Source organism: Sitodiplosis mosellana, unplaced genomic scaffold, assembly GCF_009176505.1.
Source record: "Sitodiplosis mosellana isolate CC-2019 unplaced genomic scaffold, AAFC_SMos_1.0 Smas_scaffold_2, whole genome shotgun sequence".
Lineage (NCBI taxonomy): Eukaryota > Metazoa > Arthropoda > Insecta > Diptera > Cecidomyiidae > Sitodiplosis > Sitodiplosis mosellana.
The window spans coordinates 5,312,838-5,333,073 of NW_022595245.1; the positions used below are offsets into that span (position 1 = coordinate 5,312,838).

The 20,236-nt window shown below is 38.2% G+C and overlaps 1 protein-coding gene across 1 annotated transcript; it reads left to right on the forward strand.

Moving 5' to 3' along the window:
• The first annotated feature begins 17,392 nt into the window (after positions 1-17,392).
• Positions 17,393-19,814, forward strand: LOC129565312 (transcription factor Sox-2). The gene has a single exon (XM_055440058.1). It carries the CDS (start codon positions 18,191-18,193, stop codon positions 19,643-19,645), a length of 1,455 nt encoding a protein of 484 aa, XP_055296033.1. The 5' UTR covers positions 17,393-18,190; the 3' UTR covers positions 19,646-19,814.
• Positions 19,815-20,236: the final 422 nt, after the last annotated feature.

The window sequence follows — 20,236 nt, forward strand, 5'->3', positions numbered from 1 at the left end:
TCTTCGTTAGACTGTGTCAAAAATCTTGTATCCAGTTGCCTGAGCCGACAAAAAAAGTGGTTTCAATGGACCGTGTCAGTTTCAAGTTTTATTTCACTCATTTTTATCCAATTTTAGGTTAAATTCAACCATAAAAAAAGAGTGCTCGCATCATTTAAACCGATTCCTATAAGTAAATCTTTTCAAAGAGAAAAAGTCGATCTCATGTAGTGAAAATCCTTTCAAAATAGAAATGGGTGCTGTTTTTCTATGTAAAAAAAAGGAAATTTGCATTTAAATTGCGTGAATTTGCATAAGTTTTCAGGGAAAAAAATTGTTTTGAGTTACACGACTGACCAATACGCACGTATGACAGCGAGTCCTATTGATGACAATGACAGATTATCGTTTTAATCGTCGGCTGCGATGTGAAGTACACCGTGTGTATATGCATTCTCATCAAATCGGCGCTTCGACGACACACACATTGAACCGAACGAACAAATAAGACCGAATTTCGGGTGAATTAAATAACAAAGAGTTGTTGCGACGATTTCTTAGCTTCTATCTCTCTCTCTCTCTCTCTCTCTGGCTTGCTATTGTTCCGTTTTTAGAATATTTATCTCGCATGAAATGATCTAATTTTAAAGTGTTGTTTATTTGAAATGGAAAGAAAAAAAGCAACGAGCCGGCTTCGAAATAAAAGGAGAAAAATATGGTCCAAAACTAGATGAAAGCTGAACAATAAATAATAATAATGAATAACAAGACGTGCGACACTTCTTTTTTTTCTCAATCGTCTTTTTTTTCGCTGCTACTGCTGCTTCTACGATTCGAATCTCAAAGCAAAACGCAATTTACCTTTTGGATTTCAAAAGATCTTGTTGCTATTTTACGTAATCCTTTCTCCACCGAACCATAACTCTTGAAACAGAATGGAGAAAAAAGCCTTTGTTTTCAACCGAAAAAAAAAGTTTGTTCTTTTATTCGAACAAAGATTCTGACATGTGTTCGCAGCGCGTTGCATCAATTTTTATTACATCATATTCATGATGAGGAGAGCTACCTCGCTGAGATTGGATTTTGTTACTTACTCTCGTTTGTCGCTGCAACCATGTGTGATGGCTTCTTGAGCTGATCAATATTGTTCGACTGTAAACACACACACACACACACACACACACCGCTCATTCTTTTCGCTTCGTTATTATCGCTCGAAGATGAAAAGAATAGGCTTCATGCACTACATTATTTGCTCAAGCAGACAAAAGAAGACGCCGATTTCTATACAGGATGCCGATTTAATGTTGATATGTACATTTGACGGTTTGTCTCTTTCATTCCGGCTTCTTTTTTTTATTTATATACGCATACACCTTTTGTTTTGTTCCGATTATCGGCAGATTATCAACAAAAAGCCAATGGGCTAATTACTTACGATAGAGCGATACTCAACTGTTCGGATTTTTTTGGAAAAAAATGTAAAATTGGCAAAAAACAAATGACATTTCGCACATGTTTGCTTCAATATACTCACGAACTTCCTATAGAAAACATCTGGTCAGAATTTCCAATAGGCTACGAAAATATTTGTATTTCTTTACAGGTTGAAATTGTCTTTCTTAACAGGTTTTTGGGCCAAATTTATGGTGTTTTTGTACAAAATACAAGATTCTCTTGACAAAATCTGAGTTCAATGAATTCAAAATGCCATTTCTTCTTACGCGATCCTGTAAATACTGAACCCATGATACCAAAATAGCCTTGAATCAAAACAAAAGTTAAAAAGTCTGGAAATTCTGACATAACAGTTCGTTGTGGTTTCTCCATCACTACTGTTTACGTCATCTAGACGTTTACAAATGGTAGCATTTAGTGGAATCGCCATTGAATGCTCTACGCTATTTTTCATTTAAATGCCATTAAATATTTTTGAATTGCTTTTAAATGTCTTGGTAGTAAAAACAAAGCGGCATCATACTAACTGGCAGAAGAATAAATGCGAAACCAATGCGAGACCGAATCAGAAGCGCGCGCATACAGCGCACAAACAGCGTAAGGCATCGATAAAAGCAATTCCGATGAACAATAACGCCATATTATAATAATGTGTTAATAACTGCACAAAGCGAATCGATTCACAAAAAAGTAGCAGCAACAAGGCAACCGGTTCGATGTTGGAAAACTTTATCGACCGTATAGTTTCTTTGAGCTTTTCCTTTGTCATGGTGTTTGGATGAATGGAAAATCAAGTTCATTTATAGACGCGTGTGAAATTGTGATGCAATAATGGATCACCGAGTCGCAATGGGACACACGATATAAATGCTCTGGCAACAATCATCACCATCGTCGTCATCATCAATGACGCCTAGTCAATGAACTCTTACCAATAACAACAACAGCACCAACAAAACAGACCGAGAGAATAACCGAATGAAAAAAAAGCGCAACGTGCTGAATTGACAATATAACAGTGAATAAATACATCGAAATAATGGTAACAAAGCAGCAAATATCTAGGTAAGTAGTGTAAATTTGTTCGTTTCAATTCACACATAATGTAACATAACCCAAAAAATATATACACGTATATCGACAACAACAACAAAAAAATTATCAAAAGAAATAATAATAATAGAAAATAATAAGCGAATGCCGAACAACAATGGCCAAAGAGAATAAAAAAAAGTGAGTATATATATATAGAGAGAGAGAGAGTGAATCACACATATAGTCTCTCGTGCATGAGAGTTCGAATTGAAAATTGAATGAATGAAAATTGAATTGCTCCGACATTCACATGCCGAAAACACATAGAATAATGCTCTCAGCCGCAATGGCAAAAAAACTTTCAATTTAATCCGTGAATCGAGTGAGTGAGTCGAGAGAGAGAGAGAGAGAGAGAATAAAAAATGTAAACAAATGCAGTGCACTGAACTTATGAACTGGGATTGTGGCTTTTGTCATTTTTGCCGGTAAAATTGGTTGTGAGCGAGAGAGTAAACGCGAATGCGCGCACGCGAAAACGCACACATTTTTCATCTATTGAAGAGAAGAAAATCAGCAGCTTTTTGAGAGCAAAGTGTGCCAATTCCACCACTATCAGAGATGCATTTCAGTCAATGACGACGACAACGACAACACAAAACTATTTAATGTCGTTCATCAGTCCTTTTCAACTTTGTGAATTGTGCTTTCAATTTCATTATGTCGGTTATTTGTAACACGCATATATTTTGGGATCATTTCTGGGTCTAACAATAACCATGCCAATTCGATTGTCTGGCACTGGCTTTTGTTTTGATCCATTGTTATTTTGCAAAAGTTGAGTGTTTTGCACAGTTTTCTAGCCACTGTGCCATTGATGATGATAATGATGACGACGACGACGACGACGACGACGACGACAATGAATCCACCGATACTCTTTTTTTGTCGTCGTCGTATGCAACGTGGGCTCAACGATGACGATTCACAAAACTACGGAAGAACTTTGACCGACTCTTTTCTATCTTTCACCATTCACACACACATACACACACCGACAGGTACGTGAATGATGAATGTGGGTCATTTTGACGCATCTCAAAATAGCAATTGAATAGATAAAGAGATAGACAGAGAGACGACAACGACGGGTAGTTGCACATTCCAACAAAATATATAAAATATACGCAAATAATAATGTCAAACGATGAACACGAACGGTGATGGCACTCAGACATAAACGCAGTTACTTGTTGGAATTGAAGTGTGTTTGAATAGATGCCATCAAGTAGGAGACATGTTGAGTGCAACAAAACATTCGAATTGAATGCACATAGCAAAGGTCATGGTCAATCAAAAATTCAAAAGTTTTATTCAGATGTTCAGAGCGCAGCATACACTCACCCACACACAAAGCGCGCCAGTGAAAAATCCAAATAAATATAAATACAACGGAGGAAAAACGTACACACAACAATTTTTCAACATGAAAAGCGTCCCAAAAATCACTCACACTCTCTTTCTCGCTCCTGTCCTTGCACTTCCTCTTGCTTTCTCTCGCTTGCCGGCAAAACTCTCTCTCTCTCTCGAATATCCATATAACATTCATATAAACCGTTTTTGTATTGAATTTCGAACAAAGCGTTTTGCAAAAGCACACAAAAAACGCCAGCGCACACATAACGGAGCCGAGTTGAATTGTGAGCGAGAGAGAATGAACAGCAGCGACAGACACATAGAAATATTTGTGAATAGATAATAGGTTCGTGGTTCATGCGTTGTTCCTTGCAAATCACAGACACCGACTGATGTAATAAATATACGTACGAGAACGAAAGCAACATTCGCAATGGGATAACAAACACGATTTGGGTCGTTCATCTCTGCTGTCATTTAAAAAGCGGCATGCATTACAAAACCAAAGCGTACACAGAGCATTGCGTGGGTGAGTGTGGAGCCCGATTCCAAATCAAACAGAGAAAAAAACGGTGTCTTTTCATTCGACTTTTCAAGCGAAATGTTTGCGTCGAAAAATTCCTTCCGTATGTTCTTCTTCTTCCTTGTTGTTGTTTTCCGTTTCAATCATTCCCTTTCTCTCTCTCTCTGCTGCTGCTGCTGCTGCTCCCCCTCACGCTCCTACACTATGCGCCGCTTTTGTTATCGCATCGATTTATTTGCTTCACTTTAGACATGTTCACCAGAACCAGATTAAAAACCGTATGCTGTTTTCATTTTCCTTTTGTCGCATTCGATTTCTGAGTATTGCGGTGAAGAAGAAAAAAAGTTTCCGCAATTTCGTCTCATTCGAGTATCGTTGAATTTAAGGCGAAAATCGATTTCAAGAATATACGAATCGGGTTCATTTGCATTGAGTTTTGGTTTTAAACAAAAATTATTTGTGCCTGATAACGACTTCTTCGAACCCAGAGTGTTTATGTATTTCCGCAAGCTGATTTTTATCTTGAGATAGATATAGTCAAAGTTGTTGTTGCGGGAAACAACCATAAATGATAAAGAAATTCAAACGAAGTTCCGTTGTGCAGGCACTCTCGACTGTCCGAACCCAACGCCACAAAAACGGATTCACTTTCATTTCCTCTAAATGCTCACTGATTTGATAGATTTTTCCTCATTTTCTGCAATCAATGACATATGAAAAAGACCTACTTTTGTGCGAGCATCTCGGGCTCATGCCGACAAACTTGATGGACCGACCCAAAAATAGACACCAAAACTTTAACTCGGCTTCGTTTGGTTAAAAGTTTAAATAGAAATGCCTCTCTCTCTCTCGATCGCTCGCTTTTACTCTGTCTTTCGCTGTTCATCGCTTTCTCTTCGCATCGCTTGGAAAAGTCCGCAATTCCGATTCACACAAACAATGACGCGTCAAGCATGAGGGAGAAAGAGAAACCATTTCATTGAAAAAGTTGTATGTGTGTATGTTTTGTACATATGGAAATGGTTGCCATTCTAATGCTCCGTTGGCCGTATGGTCAGCCACTGTTGTAAATGCAAAACGCAGACATTTATGTTAAATGTGTTTTTATATTTATATATTAGAATGGTGCGCAGTGATATGCCAAAGCATCGCCAACCATTCAGTATGCCCGATATGTAGACACTCAGTGTGAGTCGAGCCGAGGCAGCACCAAAACAAAACTGGACACCAAAAGAAAAACACTTTGCATTTGCAAAAATCATTTATATGGAAGTTTTTTTTCTGATTATGTTTCCGCCACGTTTCCTATGCTTGTCAATGTCAACGTCGTCTCGCTGCTGCGACCAAATGGATATTTGGACATTCTGCTCTTTATACTTCCCGTCCGCATTTCTCTCTATGTACTCGACATGTTCCTCTCCGCACATGCATGAAAAATGCTTATATAAATGGACTATCACACTCCGTTGCCGAGCCGAGCCAAACGGAATAATCGATATTTTCCATCTTTGATATGAATTCAGTTCTAACCGAATGAATTGTATTAGTAGTTTGAACTAGAAACTTTCAACTTGATGCGAAGTTTTGCATTTTCCCTCTGAGTCGATGAAAATCAATTTGAAATCAGCTCATCGTCTGTTTCATTTAAGTTTCAGTTCAGATTAGTTGACAAAATGACTTATGAGACTCATAAATGATATCTGACTAAAAATGAAATGCAATTTAAATCGAAAGATAAAAAACACTGAACATATCTCCTTTTCACCAATAAAAATCACTTAATTCACTGCAAAATTGACGGCAACACTCAATATTTTAAAGCTTCTTTGTTGCCCCATTGACTTTATCTCATTCATTCTAATCGAAAATAATTGACTCGAATTGTATCGAGAAGAGGATAAAATCTTAATTGTTTGGCAATTGAATGGTCGAATCAATTCTGAATGAATCGATTTTCTTTTGATAAAAACTTGCGAAAAAACAACTAGTTGTGGTGCATGTTATCGATTTCATTCAGTTGATTTAATCCCATAAGATCACCGATCGATAAAACTTAAGTATTGGATATTTTTTTGGTGATTCGAACGATAGGAAAACTCATGCTTGAAACCATTACAAATGTATCTGGGCTACACGAAGGTAGTCAAAACAATTATACAATCGTGTCCAGGTGTTCCTTTCTCATCCAGAATATCCATTGAAAAAGTTGTGACAATAAGCAAAATACCAAGAAATCCATGTGCACAGATCAATATGACCATGCGTTACGTTTGCTATCGGCTCGTTCCTCTTGTGCTCCCTATTTCATTTTATTGTTGTTGTTGTCGAAAAACAGTCAATCTTATTTAATGTTTGCTAGGTGATACATTCGAAATGTTTGGCCATTATTTTATGTGTCTTGTGTAGCCATTTATTTGTTTTGTGTTGTGATTTTTCCAATGGACACGATGTGTTGCATTGCGTCACATTCGGCACATAAAAATCCGAAAAGTGGTCCAACAGCCTGAAATTCAAACCTGAATGCGTGGCACAATGAAAAATGTTCGGTTTTTCGTGAATGGCACAAAACGTTCAATACCTTTTGACACTTTTGACTAACTAACTTTAAATCATTTTGGCAAACAAAAGGAGAGCAAGAGCAAGAGCAAGAGAGAGAGAGAGAGAGAGAGAGAGAGAGAGAGAGAGAGAGGAAAAAACCAGCATGCCAGCATTGAAAATGCTTTCGAGATGCGTTTCCTCTCTGAATGAGCAAAACGAACCTGGAATTCTCTAGAAGCGATTTGATGTTTATTGAGTTTAGTGTGGCATTTTTGATAATGCCGAATATTAAGTGTGTTTGGGCACGCATTAAATCGAAAAACAGTGCCGGATTTCGATACCGCAAACGACAGGGGCGAAATCGATTTTTTCCAATGCCATTATGGGTCTTAATGATGTTTTTGCTCGCTGGCCCGGTCACTTCATTTGATTCTATTATATGTGACCAGTTCTCGCATTGGTGCATCTGCGTTCGAATGTGCCGGCACGGTTCATTTCATTCGATTCGCTTTAATAATTATAATTGTTTGTAATGCATTCGGAAAACGGAATTTAATCTTTCGAAGAATGGAACCAGGGAATAAGCGTCGCTTGAAGGGTGGCAACCCACGCCAAATGCCACGACAAAGTGCATATTATTTGGAAAGAGTAAATCATCGGCCGGAAAACGCAAATAAAAAAACATTCGTTTTAAACAGGATGCACAACTGCGTACAAAAGAATAAACGAACGAACGAAACGAACCAAACGAAATCCTTTCCTTCTCTCGAGTGCAACTCGAAAAGTACTTTGGTTCCCAAATATTTATGCGCATCAAGGAGCATCGTCGTCATCGTCAACAACAGGTTTTCCGTGTAAAAAAAACGAGTATTATCACATCACCACTCAAAGTAGATCATTCAAGCACGTCAATAAGAGTATGTGTGATTTAGAAAATCGAAGGATTCTCTTTTGTCGCTATCGTTTATCCCTTTTTTCCCAAATTATTGCCATCGATTTTTTGTCTCCTTCTTTCGTCTTTCATTTAGTGTGTGTGTGTGCGTATGTTTTTATTTTATTGTGCGAGCATTTTATATTTTTCCATGTTATTTGGTGAATGGAATAAATCTCGTCAAAATTGCACTGTATGCTCCAATTCTCTTCTTCACATTCACATTCACATGGTACACAAATTCCTCGGCGTTGCTGAAATCCTTCTCGAAATCACAGTCGCATACACATTACACTCACTCACACACAAACGCACATTTTCCACATAAAACCTGGGCGAATAAACATCAATTGTTTTCGGTACGACAACCGACTTCCTTTTCATTGTCCTTGCCGCACAACAATGGCCATAAGGATCATATTCAATTCGGTAAATAATCACAGTGTGCTGTGTGTGTATGTTTTTTTTTCTTCGGTGTGTTGTACCTACGTACCTATTTACGATATTAATAACAATAATAACCGACCGAATGTGTTCCAATACACGACGACGACGACGATGACGACGGATGGAGAAAAACAGGGAATTCTGCAGAAAAACCGAGAGAAGAGTAGAAAAAAAGGAATAAAAGTTATGACGAAAAAAAAAGATGAAATAATAATAATAAATCGTAAATCTCCTAACCAGAAACTATCAATTAAAGTCGTGCAAAGGAGGAAAAAAGTGAAGCGAAAAGAGATGAAAATGCGTGAAAGAGAGCGAGAGAGAGAGAGACACGGCAAAAATGGCAGAAAAGCAGTCAGCAACAACAAAATATCGTACACTACGAACAATTTTTTGGTGTATTCAGTTGCTGTTGTTGTTTTTTTCTCTTTAGTTCATTTGTGTGCGCGGTTGCTTCAGAGCCATAATGTGTAGAAATGATTGTTCTCAAGATTAGTTTAAGGAAAGCGCATATCTCGCGTCATTTTTCCTCTCATCCAGCGTGCAAACCGGTGACGATAGGAGTGTACGGCAAAAAAAACCCAGCATAAACATGACAATTCTTATTCAAATATATGGTGTATACGAACGACTGTTTGTTTATTTCAACCGAGCATTTCAATTATATGATTGCCATTAATTTGAATGCTGCACGTAACAAACAATTAGACATCTCACAGAATGTGAAGAGAGCAAAAAATAACGACAAACCAGCTAGCACAGACATACACGCATATATAAAACGTTGTTTTTTCGCCGTTGACAGCATCCAAACACACCCATTCAAATGTGATCTGTTGAGTTGTTTAGCGTCGCAACGAGATTATTCAAGGAAATTTAAGCCGAAACGAAAAAAAAACAGCAGCAGCAGCATCAAAAGCAGAAAAAAACACACCAAAAAGAATATGTGTATGTGTTTGCACAAGATTTGCTTCGGCTGAATAGCGAATGGTGCAACGCATCGCATCACAATTGTCATTTTGTCATCGCGCATCGAGAATTATTATTAAGCAAGTTCAATTCAACAAAAGAAAATGCAAATTCTTCGTCTTTTTTTCTCTCTCCACGCTCGTTATTCCTCTTCATCCGCATGGTTTCTCCCATTTTTGTTTCAAGTTGATATTTAATCGTTTTTGTGTTGCTTAATGCGTCGCAATAAGCGAATATGCAAAGTCTAATTGTAACGTGTGCTCGGGCAATAGAACCGAAAAAAAGATAAACAGAAACACACACAGAGAGAGAGAGAGGGAGAGAGAAAAGAAGAGAAGCAAAAAAAAGGATGTCGCGCAAAATTGCTCAACGGAATGTATAATTAAAAATAATCGTCTATCCAGCCGAAATCATCTCGACACTTTCTGGCGAAAACTTGAATGACAAGCACAAATCATACACACATACATGTCATTTTTCTTCTTCTTATGAGTGACTGACACTTCACAGCGCTGCCAAATGAAAAGAAGTCTTTCTTTGATCGTGCTCAGCCACTTGGAAGAAATTCAATTGGCCTGACTGATTAGATTGGCAAACGCATACGAAATATGATAAATTAAACGGAGGTTCCCGTGCAAATCAATTAGCACTCCTCATAGACAGCTTTTTTTGAGCCATCACTCAAAACAACCATTTGAATGTGGAAAACATCACCATTGTTAGCGAGTTGTTAGCGCTTTAACCGAGTTAATCGATTCATTTTCGGGAGCATTTCTGGTTTGCATTGTTGCTGCTGCTGTATCACACACCACCAGTTTAGTCTATTATTATAGTTTTTATGTTTGTTATGAAAACAGTATTTTCCTTAATTTAACCCTCAAATTACTCACGGGAACGCGGTGCGTAATCAATAAAGCATTTTGCCAAAAAAAAACGTTTGAAACTTGAAAAAAAGTCTTTTGTTTGCATTTCCTCAAAAGAAACGGTTTTTTTTTTGTATCAGTGCGTAGCTAAGGACAAAGTGAATGCATTCCACTTGCAAGCGACAACGAACCGTTATTACATTTAATTATATGAATGATACCCTCGAATGAGGAAACAACGCGAAGCAAGAGAAAAAACGGTGTCTTCTTCTGTGAGAACGTCATTTTTTTCGCTTCAAAATCGAATTGAAGTAGTTTTTTGGCTTTCATTCGTTTAAATATATGGAAATAAGCACTTTTATTGTTTGTATCATTTCCGATGGATTTGCTTCATTCATTCCAAACTTATTTGTTCGCTGGCATTAAATTAGGGGCAGCATTCGCCCTACAACTTAGCAACTTAGCAACTTTTTATATCGACTTTTTCGTTCAAAAAGCAACTTCTTATCAAATTCATTTTCCATGCACTTCAGATGGTTGGTGTTTTTTTTTCTCCCGATGGCAACAGAAAAAAATGGTTTCTTTGTTATTCCATTTTAACCATTTTCCTCGTTATTTATTCAAATTGCCAACTAATCTCTTATTTATTGTGTGGCATCGCAAGCAATTGCACCGAACACACAGAGTGTATTCAAATGCACATTAAAAACGGGATAGTACAATGGTATTTCTGTTTGCAAACGCAGAAAACGATACAATTTTTTCTTTTATTCGTTCATAAACAAACGGAAATAATTGTCTTTAACTGACTGGCGAAAGGAAGGAGGCAAAAAATTAATGTGTTCGTTCTTGAGTAGGATTATTTTTGCCAATCGATTTCGCTAGAAGAGAAATTTCTCTCTCCTCAGAAGCCTCTGTACTCTCTCGTTTTCTCTGTGCGAAGAAGAAGTTTTGGCTGCTTTTGTGGCGGGCGCATTGTTTGCATTGACCTTAACGAGAACAATGCAATGCATTCATACACACGCTGTCGATTGTACATTCACTGCTCATTATAATAAATTGTGCGTTAAATTTGTACGCTTCCGTGTTCTTTTATTGGCTCGAGAGCCGACGAACACTCGTTTGCACTTCTCATACGATATTGGCTGCTGGTTATCTATTTGTTGCTTTTGTTACTTTGTCCCAATTTTCGTGGTTAAAAGTATTCTTCAATGTGACAATTAATCTCAATTATTTGATTATAAAGTTGTCGTTTGTGTATGCGCTTATGCACACACTATGGGCTAAGGCCGTTTGCTATAAGAAAAGGGGACGAATATTTATTCTTTTATTTCATGTGCGTATGTTACTGTTGAGTTTATGGTTTTGGTGTGATTTTTTCTTTGTCATTCTGCCTCTCGTGTCTTCTTCGTCGTTTCAGGGAGTCGAATTTTTGCATTTTTGATCGTTTCAATTTTCTTTCAATGCATTCCAAAGGTGAGAGTCAGATACGGCGCACTGGTTTCGTATATCACAAAACAGGACACTTTTTTCGTCGACGTCGTCGTCGTCTTCTTTTTTCTGCTTCATTCGACGACGGCAATTGGGTGCGATAATTATCTACGAATCCAATCGTGGCTTTCTACGGTGTATTTGTTATTGTGTGTCAGTTTGAAGAGTGTGAAACGAATTCGATTTTGGGAAAATAATAATAAATAAATACGTGATGATATATGGTGCCGTCTCTAGTTTTTGAGCATGAAATATGAATCTTTTCGAAAGGAAAGGAGTTGCTCGAAAGCGAGCAACAGCAACGAAACAAAAAAATCGTCTGTACATTATGGAAATGGATTAAATGATGTTAGAATTGAAACACTGTGTCTATTTATGGCTTGTCGTTATACGCTCTTTTCGCGCTCTCTTTCTCTCTCTTGCGCGCGCGCTCGCCCGTTTGCAATTGCTTCTTTTGTTGTGGCGATGGGCTTTTCGTTGATGTGCCTCCATTCGACCATTGTTTCTGCCACTTTTTTTTCCACTTGGCTATTAGCATTTTTCAAGCATCGTGAGAAATGATTCGCTTCAAAGTATTTTTTTCGCTTACTATCATCGAAGAAACAAAAAAAAATGGAGTTTTTTTTTGCATTGAAATGCTTTGCTCATATTTCGTGAAATTATTGGAATTTTAAGTGGAATTTATTAAATTGTAAGCATATGCGCATTACACAGCAAATTGAGCAGACATTTGAAGAGGTGCACGGCTCAAAAGGCAAACGGGACGCTTTACTCAACGAGCAAATAATTACAAATTGTTTCAATTGAAATGTTTGAACATATTTTCTTTTCTTTTTTTTCCATTTTGAATTAGATTAGCAATGTTTCGGTGTTTTACAGCGTTAAAAGCTGATGATCCGACTCGAAATGGGTTAATGTTTTCATCAACTTTCATCATGAACAATACTAAATATGCGTAAGATTGTTTCCACAGCATCGAACATTTTACCAACGAATTAAGAGTAACTTCATAATAATTTGGCCTTAAATTGCTGGCCCATTCAATTATTTTTTTTTTCTTTTTTTTTCGAGAGGAGCAGCTCTCGCTTGTAACATTCCAATGGTGAAACATTCGTGTGTGCTCTATAAATAAATGCATGGGAAATTTTCTCATTGAAATTGCATTTGACGAAGCCAATTGCAATCGAATCGAGTTGTAAATCCGTACATTTAATGATTTGTTTTCATTGAGCTTGTCAACGAAATCAGCATATAATTGAATGTTTGGTGCATGCACTTAAAAAAAGCAGCAGCTCAAATTATCGCCCATTTTCACCGTACGATACCAATTTTGCGAGCTGGGCTGACAGTGTGAGAGAACGAGAGAGAGAGAGAGAGAGAGAGAGAGAGAGGGAGCGAGAGCGAGTGTGTGTGTATTCGAAATCGCAAAATTCTACCGCGACGCATAATTATCATCATAATCATTATCCTTCATTAATGAGAGCAATAAAAAAGCGGCACAGCCCATTTATCAAAGGAAAATGTCACTGTTGCAATTTCGACATCATCCCATCTTTTCATGAGCGACAGTTCACTCGCTCACAGCACGAATCGAATGTCGAACGGCGACAGCACAACTCACACACACACTGTCGAGCAAAAAAGAAGAGAAAAAAACGCAGCGCCGGTGCAGAGTTTATGCTGATGAATGTATAAAATTGTGAATCAAGTTAGATTTGTTTTCTTCCTTCTTTTTCCCATTTTCTACATAGTGCATACTCAATTTTGCCACTAATTATGCCCTCCGGTTACGTGCGTCACAGGCAAAGACGACGGAAAAAGCCAACCCGAAATGAAATAATTTCATCGTGTGTCAAAACCCTATCGAAAAGTGCCTTTCAGTTACAGTTCGACCGCTTTTTTTTCTCTATCGCTCGTTTGCTCTCGTTAGTTTTCAGTGTTAGTTGAAAATCAAAGTCGCCGAGATTCGGTTGGTCGGTCGGTTGGGTTGCTCGTATACGGGAAAATCATTGCGATTTCAATGCATAACTTCCATTCCACTGGAATCGATTATTTTCTCTCCCATTTCTCGCCGCCACATAGCCATGCATAGCCAGTCAGTCAGTCTCTCTGTCCCGGGTTCGGGGTTTATGTGCTAGCAGACGACAACACAGCAGACGAAAATTTTCGAAATTGATTTGCATAAATGTCAATGGGGTCAAAAATAATAGTCATAAATTATACCGAACATTTGTAAATGAATTTCCATAAATTGAGTGCTGATTTTGTTTGCTTGTATGCGAGTAATTGGATTTTATCGATCGGTCGAAAACGAGATTTGCCAACCAAAAGCATATGCAACACACTCACCGACTGCTCAAATCCAATTCGATTGAAAATTACCTGGCAAACTTGCTGAAAATCGAAATACGTTTTGTGTATTTTACACATTTTCCCTTTTGTTAAGCACATTGGACTGTGTGTCCGAAGCGAATAGGAAGAGAAAGAAAAACTCATCGTCGAATTTTCGATTCTAAAAGGTGAAAAATCGTTCGTTCAATTCATTTGTCAGCGGAATGCTGTCGAAAAGAGTTTATCGCTTCTTGAGCTATACACATGACGGCACGCACCTTCTTTCAATTCACATTATATTCTTTGGTGTTCTTTCAATTGGCGTTCCGTCATTTCTTTTTATTCTCTCTCTCTCTATCGCTTTGACTTTTTTTGCGTGTATTGTAAAATGTTTTTCACCTCTTCATCGTCGTGGCTGTGCGCGCTACGACGTTTTTTTTATGTAATTGAAGACAAGGAACAAGCGCGAATCATGTCAAAGTACTTGAAACACTTATTGATTTTTTTTCTCTCCTCTCTCATTCAGTTTGTTCTTGAAATTTCTCTTTGTGTGTACATGAATTTCTTTTGTTGTTACTCTCAATTCGATTTTTTTCCTCTGCTGCTGCTGCCTTCAGCTTCTTCTCCTCGCAGCTAGCTTTGCCATTGTTGTGTGCGGTGGTTTGGCTTTATTTTGGCTCTCTTCGGCTGCCTTTTACGTTTTCTCTCGTTGCGAATATGCTCGACAAATGGTTTCTTGCTGATTGAATTGAATCGGTGCCGCGCTGTGAATGTGTGTGAGTGTATTTGTGTTTCCGGCAATATTGATTGCAAGCAAATCTTATTTTTGTCGATTCAATGAATGTCAGCCCAATATACATGTATATTTGAATGCGATGTGGTTTTTTTTGTCGGTCGTCGTCGTAGTCTTCTTCTTCTTCTTTTTGTTGTGAAAGTTAACACGTGGAATTTACAATGGAAATTCAATTCGATTTTTTTTTCGTTTTTTTTTGTCGTTTATTTCTTGTCGTCGCCGTCATGAATATCGATTTTATGGGTACTAGAACTTTTCGTCAATCTCGGTGTGATTTCGCTTTTTTTTGCGCCAGATCAAATTTTACTTTCTAGCAAATTTGGTCACAAAGTATTTTCTCCGGACGATTTTTTTCACATTTCTATTGTGAAAGTTTGTTGTTTTAACAGTATTTCGGGTCGTTGTACTCGATCTGTTTAAATGAGACTACCCATTCGCCAAAAACACTTGCCACCACAATATTCAGTCGGTAAAAAGTGAATTGGATAAACAAAAACGAAATAATTTGTCCAATATAAAATTGGTTATGAAACCAAATCGCTTTTATTTGGCTTATATATTTGAGCCAATCGAAATTTTGTTTGTTTTAAAATAACTCTCACCGCAACGATTGAAACACCTATCTGTCCCTCTTTATGTTTATTTCTAAAAAAAAACGAGAGAAGCCACGCTTGCAAATATTCGGTCATTGTACCGATAGATATACCGTAAAAACTAAAACAAAAATAACACTGAAATATGTGGATTTCGATTGTTTCCCTCTCGAATAGATACAACAAAACGTGTGATATGACGCTAATAATAACCCCAAAGGAATGCGGTACATGTACGTCGAGTATAGCCAAGCCGACAATAATTTCACCCTATATTTATTTATCGAAAGCTCAGAACTTTACTTCGGGGAAGTTTTGAATCGTTTCGCATTGAAACAGGAATTACTGCAGTCTTGCCATAGTGAAGAAAAAATAAAACTATCATCGGAATCTCGAAATGTAGAGTAAAAATTTTGCGATAGAGCAAAAGAGAGTCGAGGAGAAAAAAACTAGACACACGATGCGAATAGCAAAGAAATCAACAAAATGTATTTGAAAATGTTTTGCAGAGTTCGAGCGAAAACATGGAAAAGAAGATTTCACATTTTAAACACGAGCAAGAGAGTATTTCATTTCCATTGATACGGTTGGCCGCTGTTTTGCCTCGACGACGACGACGTAGAAAAAAAAATGGCAGAAAAATTTAGGTGAAAACTGCAAACGAATTTTTGTCGCATTCACAACCAAAAATACACTTTGTTTTTTCTTCTTTTGGCCGAGAGACAACTACGGCATTCCCTGCATTGATTTCGATGTGTGCGACAAACGCAAGAAGAAAAAAAAATGCTTATTTATTTTGCTGCTGGCGTTTACTGTATACAGCAATTTTTTTTCTTCGCCGAATTTCCGTTTAAGCTTCCTTTACTTTGGTCTCTAGCTCTGCGTGTCTTTTTTTTTCACTCAATCTCTCTGGCTCTCTTTTTTCTCTCGACTCTTTGTTGCAAACTATATGAGGAAAAAATTCGATAGTTTTTTCTTCTCTTTCTCGACATTTTCGGACGGATTTCGAGCGGCAAGGATACTATTAGAAGCCAGTCAAAGCACCGATAAATTCATCGTAAAAATTTAATAATTTTTGCGCTTTTGCAAAACCCTGAACAACGAAGAAGAACACACATAATCATCGACATCTCTTCAGCGCGTTGAAATATGCCGAACAATGTTCGATGCTTTGGCTGGAGTATGAAGATGAAGGTACACAACGACGGGCCAAGACATGCGCATGCGATCCAATTTATTTTACTACTCGCTATTCTTTTTTTCATTCGCTCATACATCCGACTCTATGTACACTCACATACAGTGTGCGTGCTTGTGTATCGTCATCAGCCGCATCTGAGAGAGCAGAGTTGTTGTTTTTTTTTCGTTCGGCTGATATGAACACTTCGCTTCAGCAAATTACATATAGTATTTTTCAGTCGGAGAGTTGAACGGATCTACACAGCTCATGGTATTGAATTCAATGTGGCAACAGTGCATTTTCATGGGGAATGTGCTCCGCCTTCCATATATGCAAACATGCGTCCCGTTCGGCGCCCGTGATTGGTTGACTAAGCTGCTGAACAGGCGTCACTCGGTCTTCCAAGTATTTGCTGAGTATTTGTAATTTATGTCTCGTAGGCTTACTAACTCACACACATGCACGCAGGTACACAGGCACAGCAACGAACCAAGCAAGAACTACAATCTCACAGTGTTACATACATACACCAATGGACACACACGCTACGTGACACACATACAAACGAATACGCTCGAGATTTCCACTCATGTCTATAGTGTGCATTGGACGAACTGAAGAGCCGAAGAAATGCTAAGCGGTGGGGATTATTTGTTATTCGTCGAACGTTACCAACGCAGGTAACGATCGTGCGCCGAAGCAGGACAGAGCGATATACGTTCAAGGCTGTGTGTGAGCGTATATGTGTGTGTATGGATTAGTAAACGGTTTTTCTCTCTTGTCGAGCACCTAAAACAGGTTTGATTGGAAACGTTTACGACAAAACAGAAAGGTGCTCACTGCCAAACGTTCTGGTTGTTTGTTCATAACGCGAGTATCTCTCGACTGGTGAGCGCACAACTTTTTGTTTGTTCCGTTCGACTCTCTAACTCATCGATATATATATATTATTATAAAAAAAAAGAAAGTATACAAAACCTTAAGAATTATTCCTCGCAAAACAGTTACACAAATTTATTTGTTTCTGCGTAGTAAGAATTTCTAAACAAAAAACAAAGTTAAACGATAACAGCTGCAATTCAGTTTTTGTGTTTTCATTTTCAAATGAAAATTATTTTTAGTTTTCAACGCATTATCCAAACTTCGCTTATCAAAAAGAAGGAAAATTAGTGTTTTTGCACTTGAATAAGCGAAAAAAGAGAACCAATTTTTCTACGGTTGAGTTTGTGTTTTTTTAGTGTAACAAAAACTGGTTTAAACAAACTCGAAGACATTTCGCCAAATCAACACAAAGACTAATAGGATCAAGTGATGGTGAATTCATTGAAAGAAAAAAATCTGCGCTCAGGAAATCAACAAAAAAGCATGATTTAATCCAACAGATTTTGGATAAAGGATTTCTGCGAAAAAAAATGTGTGTTTAGTGTAAATTAAAAATCACTGAGTTTTTTCTTTCTTCAACCCGGCGAAATAAAAATAATTAGACAGACAAAGTGGAACCAACGCTTGAAGAACAAAGTCATAGCAATTAGACTAGACGAAAAGAAAAGAGAAAAAAAGCGAAATTTTTCCAAAAATTAAAACAAATTTGTTGAAGTGATTTCATCGAAAAGTTTGTCAAGCTGTTCGCGCATAGGGAAGTAGACGATATGTTGACGATGGAGTCTGATATGAAAGGTGGCATTTTACATGCGACAATGCCACCGCATCATCCATCATCGTTGCACAGTCACTCATCATCGCCATACGGCGCATTAGGGTCGTTGAGCATGATGAACATTGGCCAATCACAATTATCACAATCGCAACTATCGCATCAGTATCAACACAACAACACTAGTTCAAATATGTTAAATCTTGCATCGCAACATCATTCACAAGCCCATAATGCTCATACATCGCCGTTGCATTCACAACAAGCTGGCCTCAGCCCGGTCAGTTCGCAGCAAACGCAACAACAACAACAACAACAACAGCAGCAGCAACAAACACAAAATCAAACCTCGCTCGGTGGACATCACATCACATCATCAGCTCAAAATCATCCACATGGCCTTACATCCAACAACAACAATAATACAAGCAACAAAAATCAAAATATCGATCGTGTGAAACGGCCGATGAACGCATTTATGGTATGGTCACGTGGACAACGTCGCAAGATGGCATCAGACAATCCAAAAATGCATAATTCCGAGATTTCAAAGCGATTAGGCGCCCAATGGAAGGATCTGTCGGAAAGTGAGAAACGTCCATTCATCGATGAAGCGAAACGTTTGCGTGCCGTTCACATGAAAGATCATCCAGACTACAAATACCGACCACGTCGCAAAACAAAGACCCTCACCAAAAGCAAAGACAAGTATCCACTTGGCGTTGGTTCACTGCTTCAATCATCCGATCCAAATGGCATTCGCAATTCCAACTCAATATCGGCGGCTGCTGCTGCCCAACAGGCCGCCAATCGTGACATGTACCAAATCCCACCAAATGGTTACATGCCAAACGGTTACATGATGCACGATCCATCGTCATACCAAAATCAACATCACAATGCGTACATAAGCAATTATCATGGATACGATATGAGCCGAATGCACGGTGCAACGGCCGGCACATTGAATTCATACATGAACGCAACCGGTTATGGAATGTATGGTACCGTGTCGGGCGGTCAAACATCACCCTATGGCAGTGTTGGTCAACAGCCCAGTTCACCGTACAGCAATGTACAACAGCAGCCAAGCTCACCGTACGGTGGCATCAATCAGCCCGGTTCCCAATTATCGTGCCAAAGTCACAGTCCAAGTGATTCTAGTGTAAAATCAGAACCAGTTTCACCGAGTCCAATGCACGATATGCGCAACAATTCAGCCGCTGCCGCTGCTGCCGCCGCCGTCGCTACAAACAATAATCTCATGAAACGTGAATATCAGCATCCGAGCTCGGGCGACGGTCTCAACAACATTATCAATATGTATCATTTACCTGAATCAATGCAAACGGCCGATCATCATCGAAATTTAATGCACTACCAAAATAGCCTATCGCCCGATTTGCATCAAAACCAATTGCGGCAAATGGCACCGTTGCCAAACATGTGAGATTCAAACAATGATCGCAGTTTTCAACCGCAGTCATCGATCTATGAAAATAATTTAATTTGGTAGAAATACAGATAAAAATGAAACAAAAAAACACACAAAGCGTAGGTATTATGAGAGTAAATAATTGTGACATGATTTCAAGTAATGACAGAAACAAAAACAAAAACCGAAAAAAATAAATAAATCGAAAACACACACAAGCGACACAGAAACAGTGAGAGCATATGCGAGAACCGAAGTAGATCAAAATGATGATACACACACGTAGAATGTGAGAGATCAAAAGCTTGCACAGCATGAATTCCCAGGTATTCATACACTAAATCTCATTTCTCGATTCCTTCTGCATTTGCTACTAGAATCAAACGAATTTGATGCTCGTTGCGACCCAACGGACGACAGAATATCATCAAATTCGGTGGTAGTGTTGCGAAAGGATGACGGAACGGTTCTTCGATGATGAAAAAAAAACATATTTAGTTTATAATTGAAAAAACGATTCTCTTATCATTATTCGACTCGACCCTATTATTGCGCCAAGAAATATGCAACAAATTCATTTCTTAAGAAAATTCACGAACAAGTCGC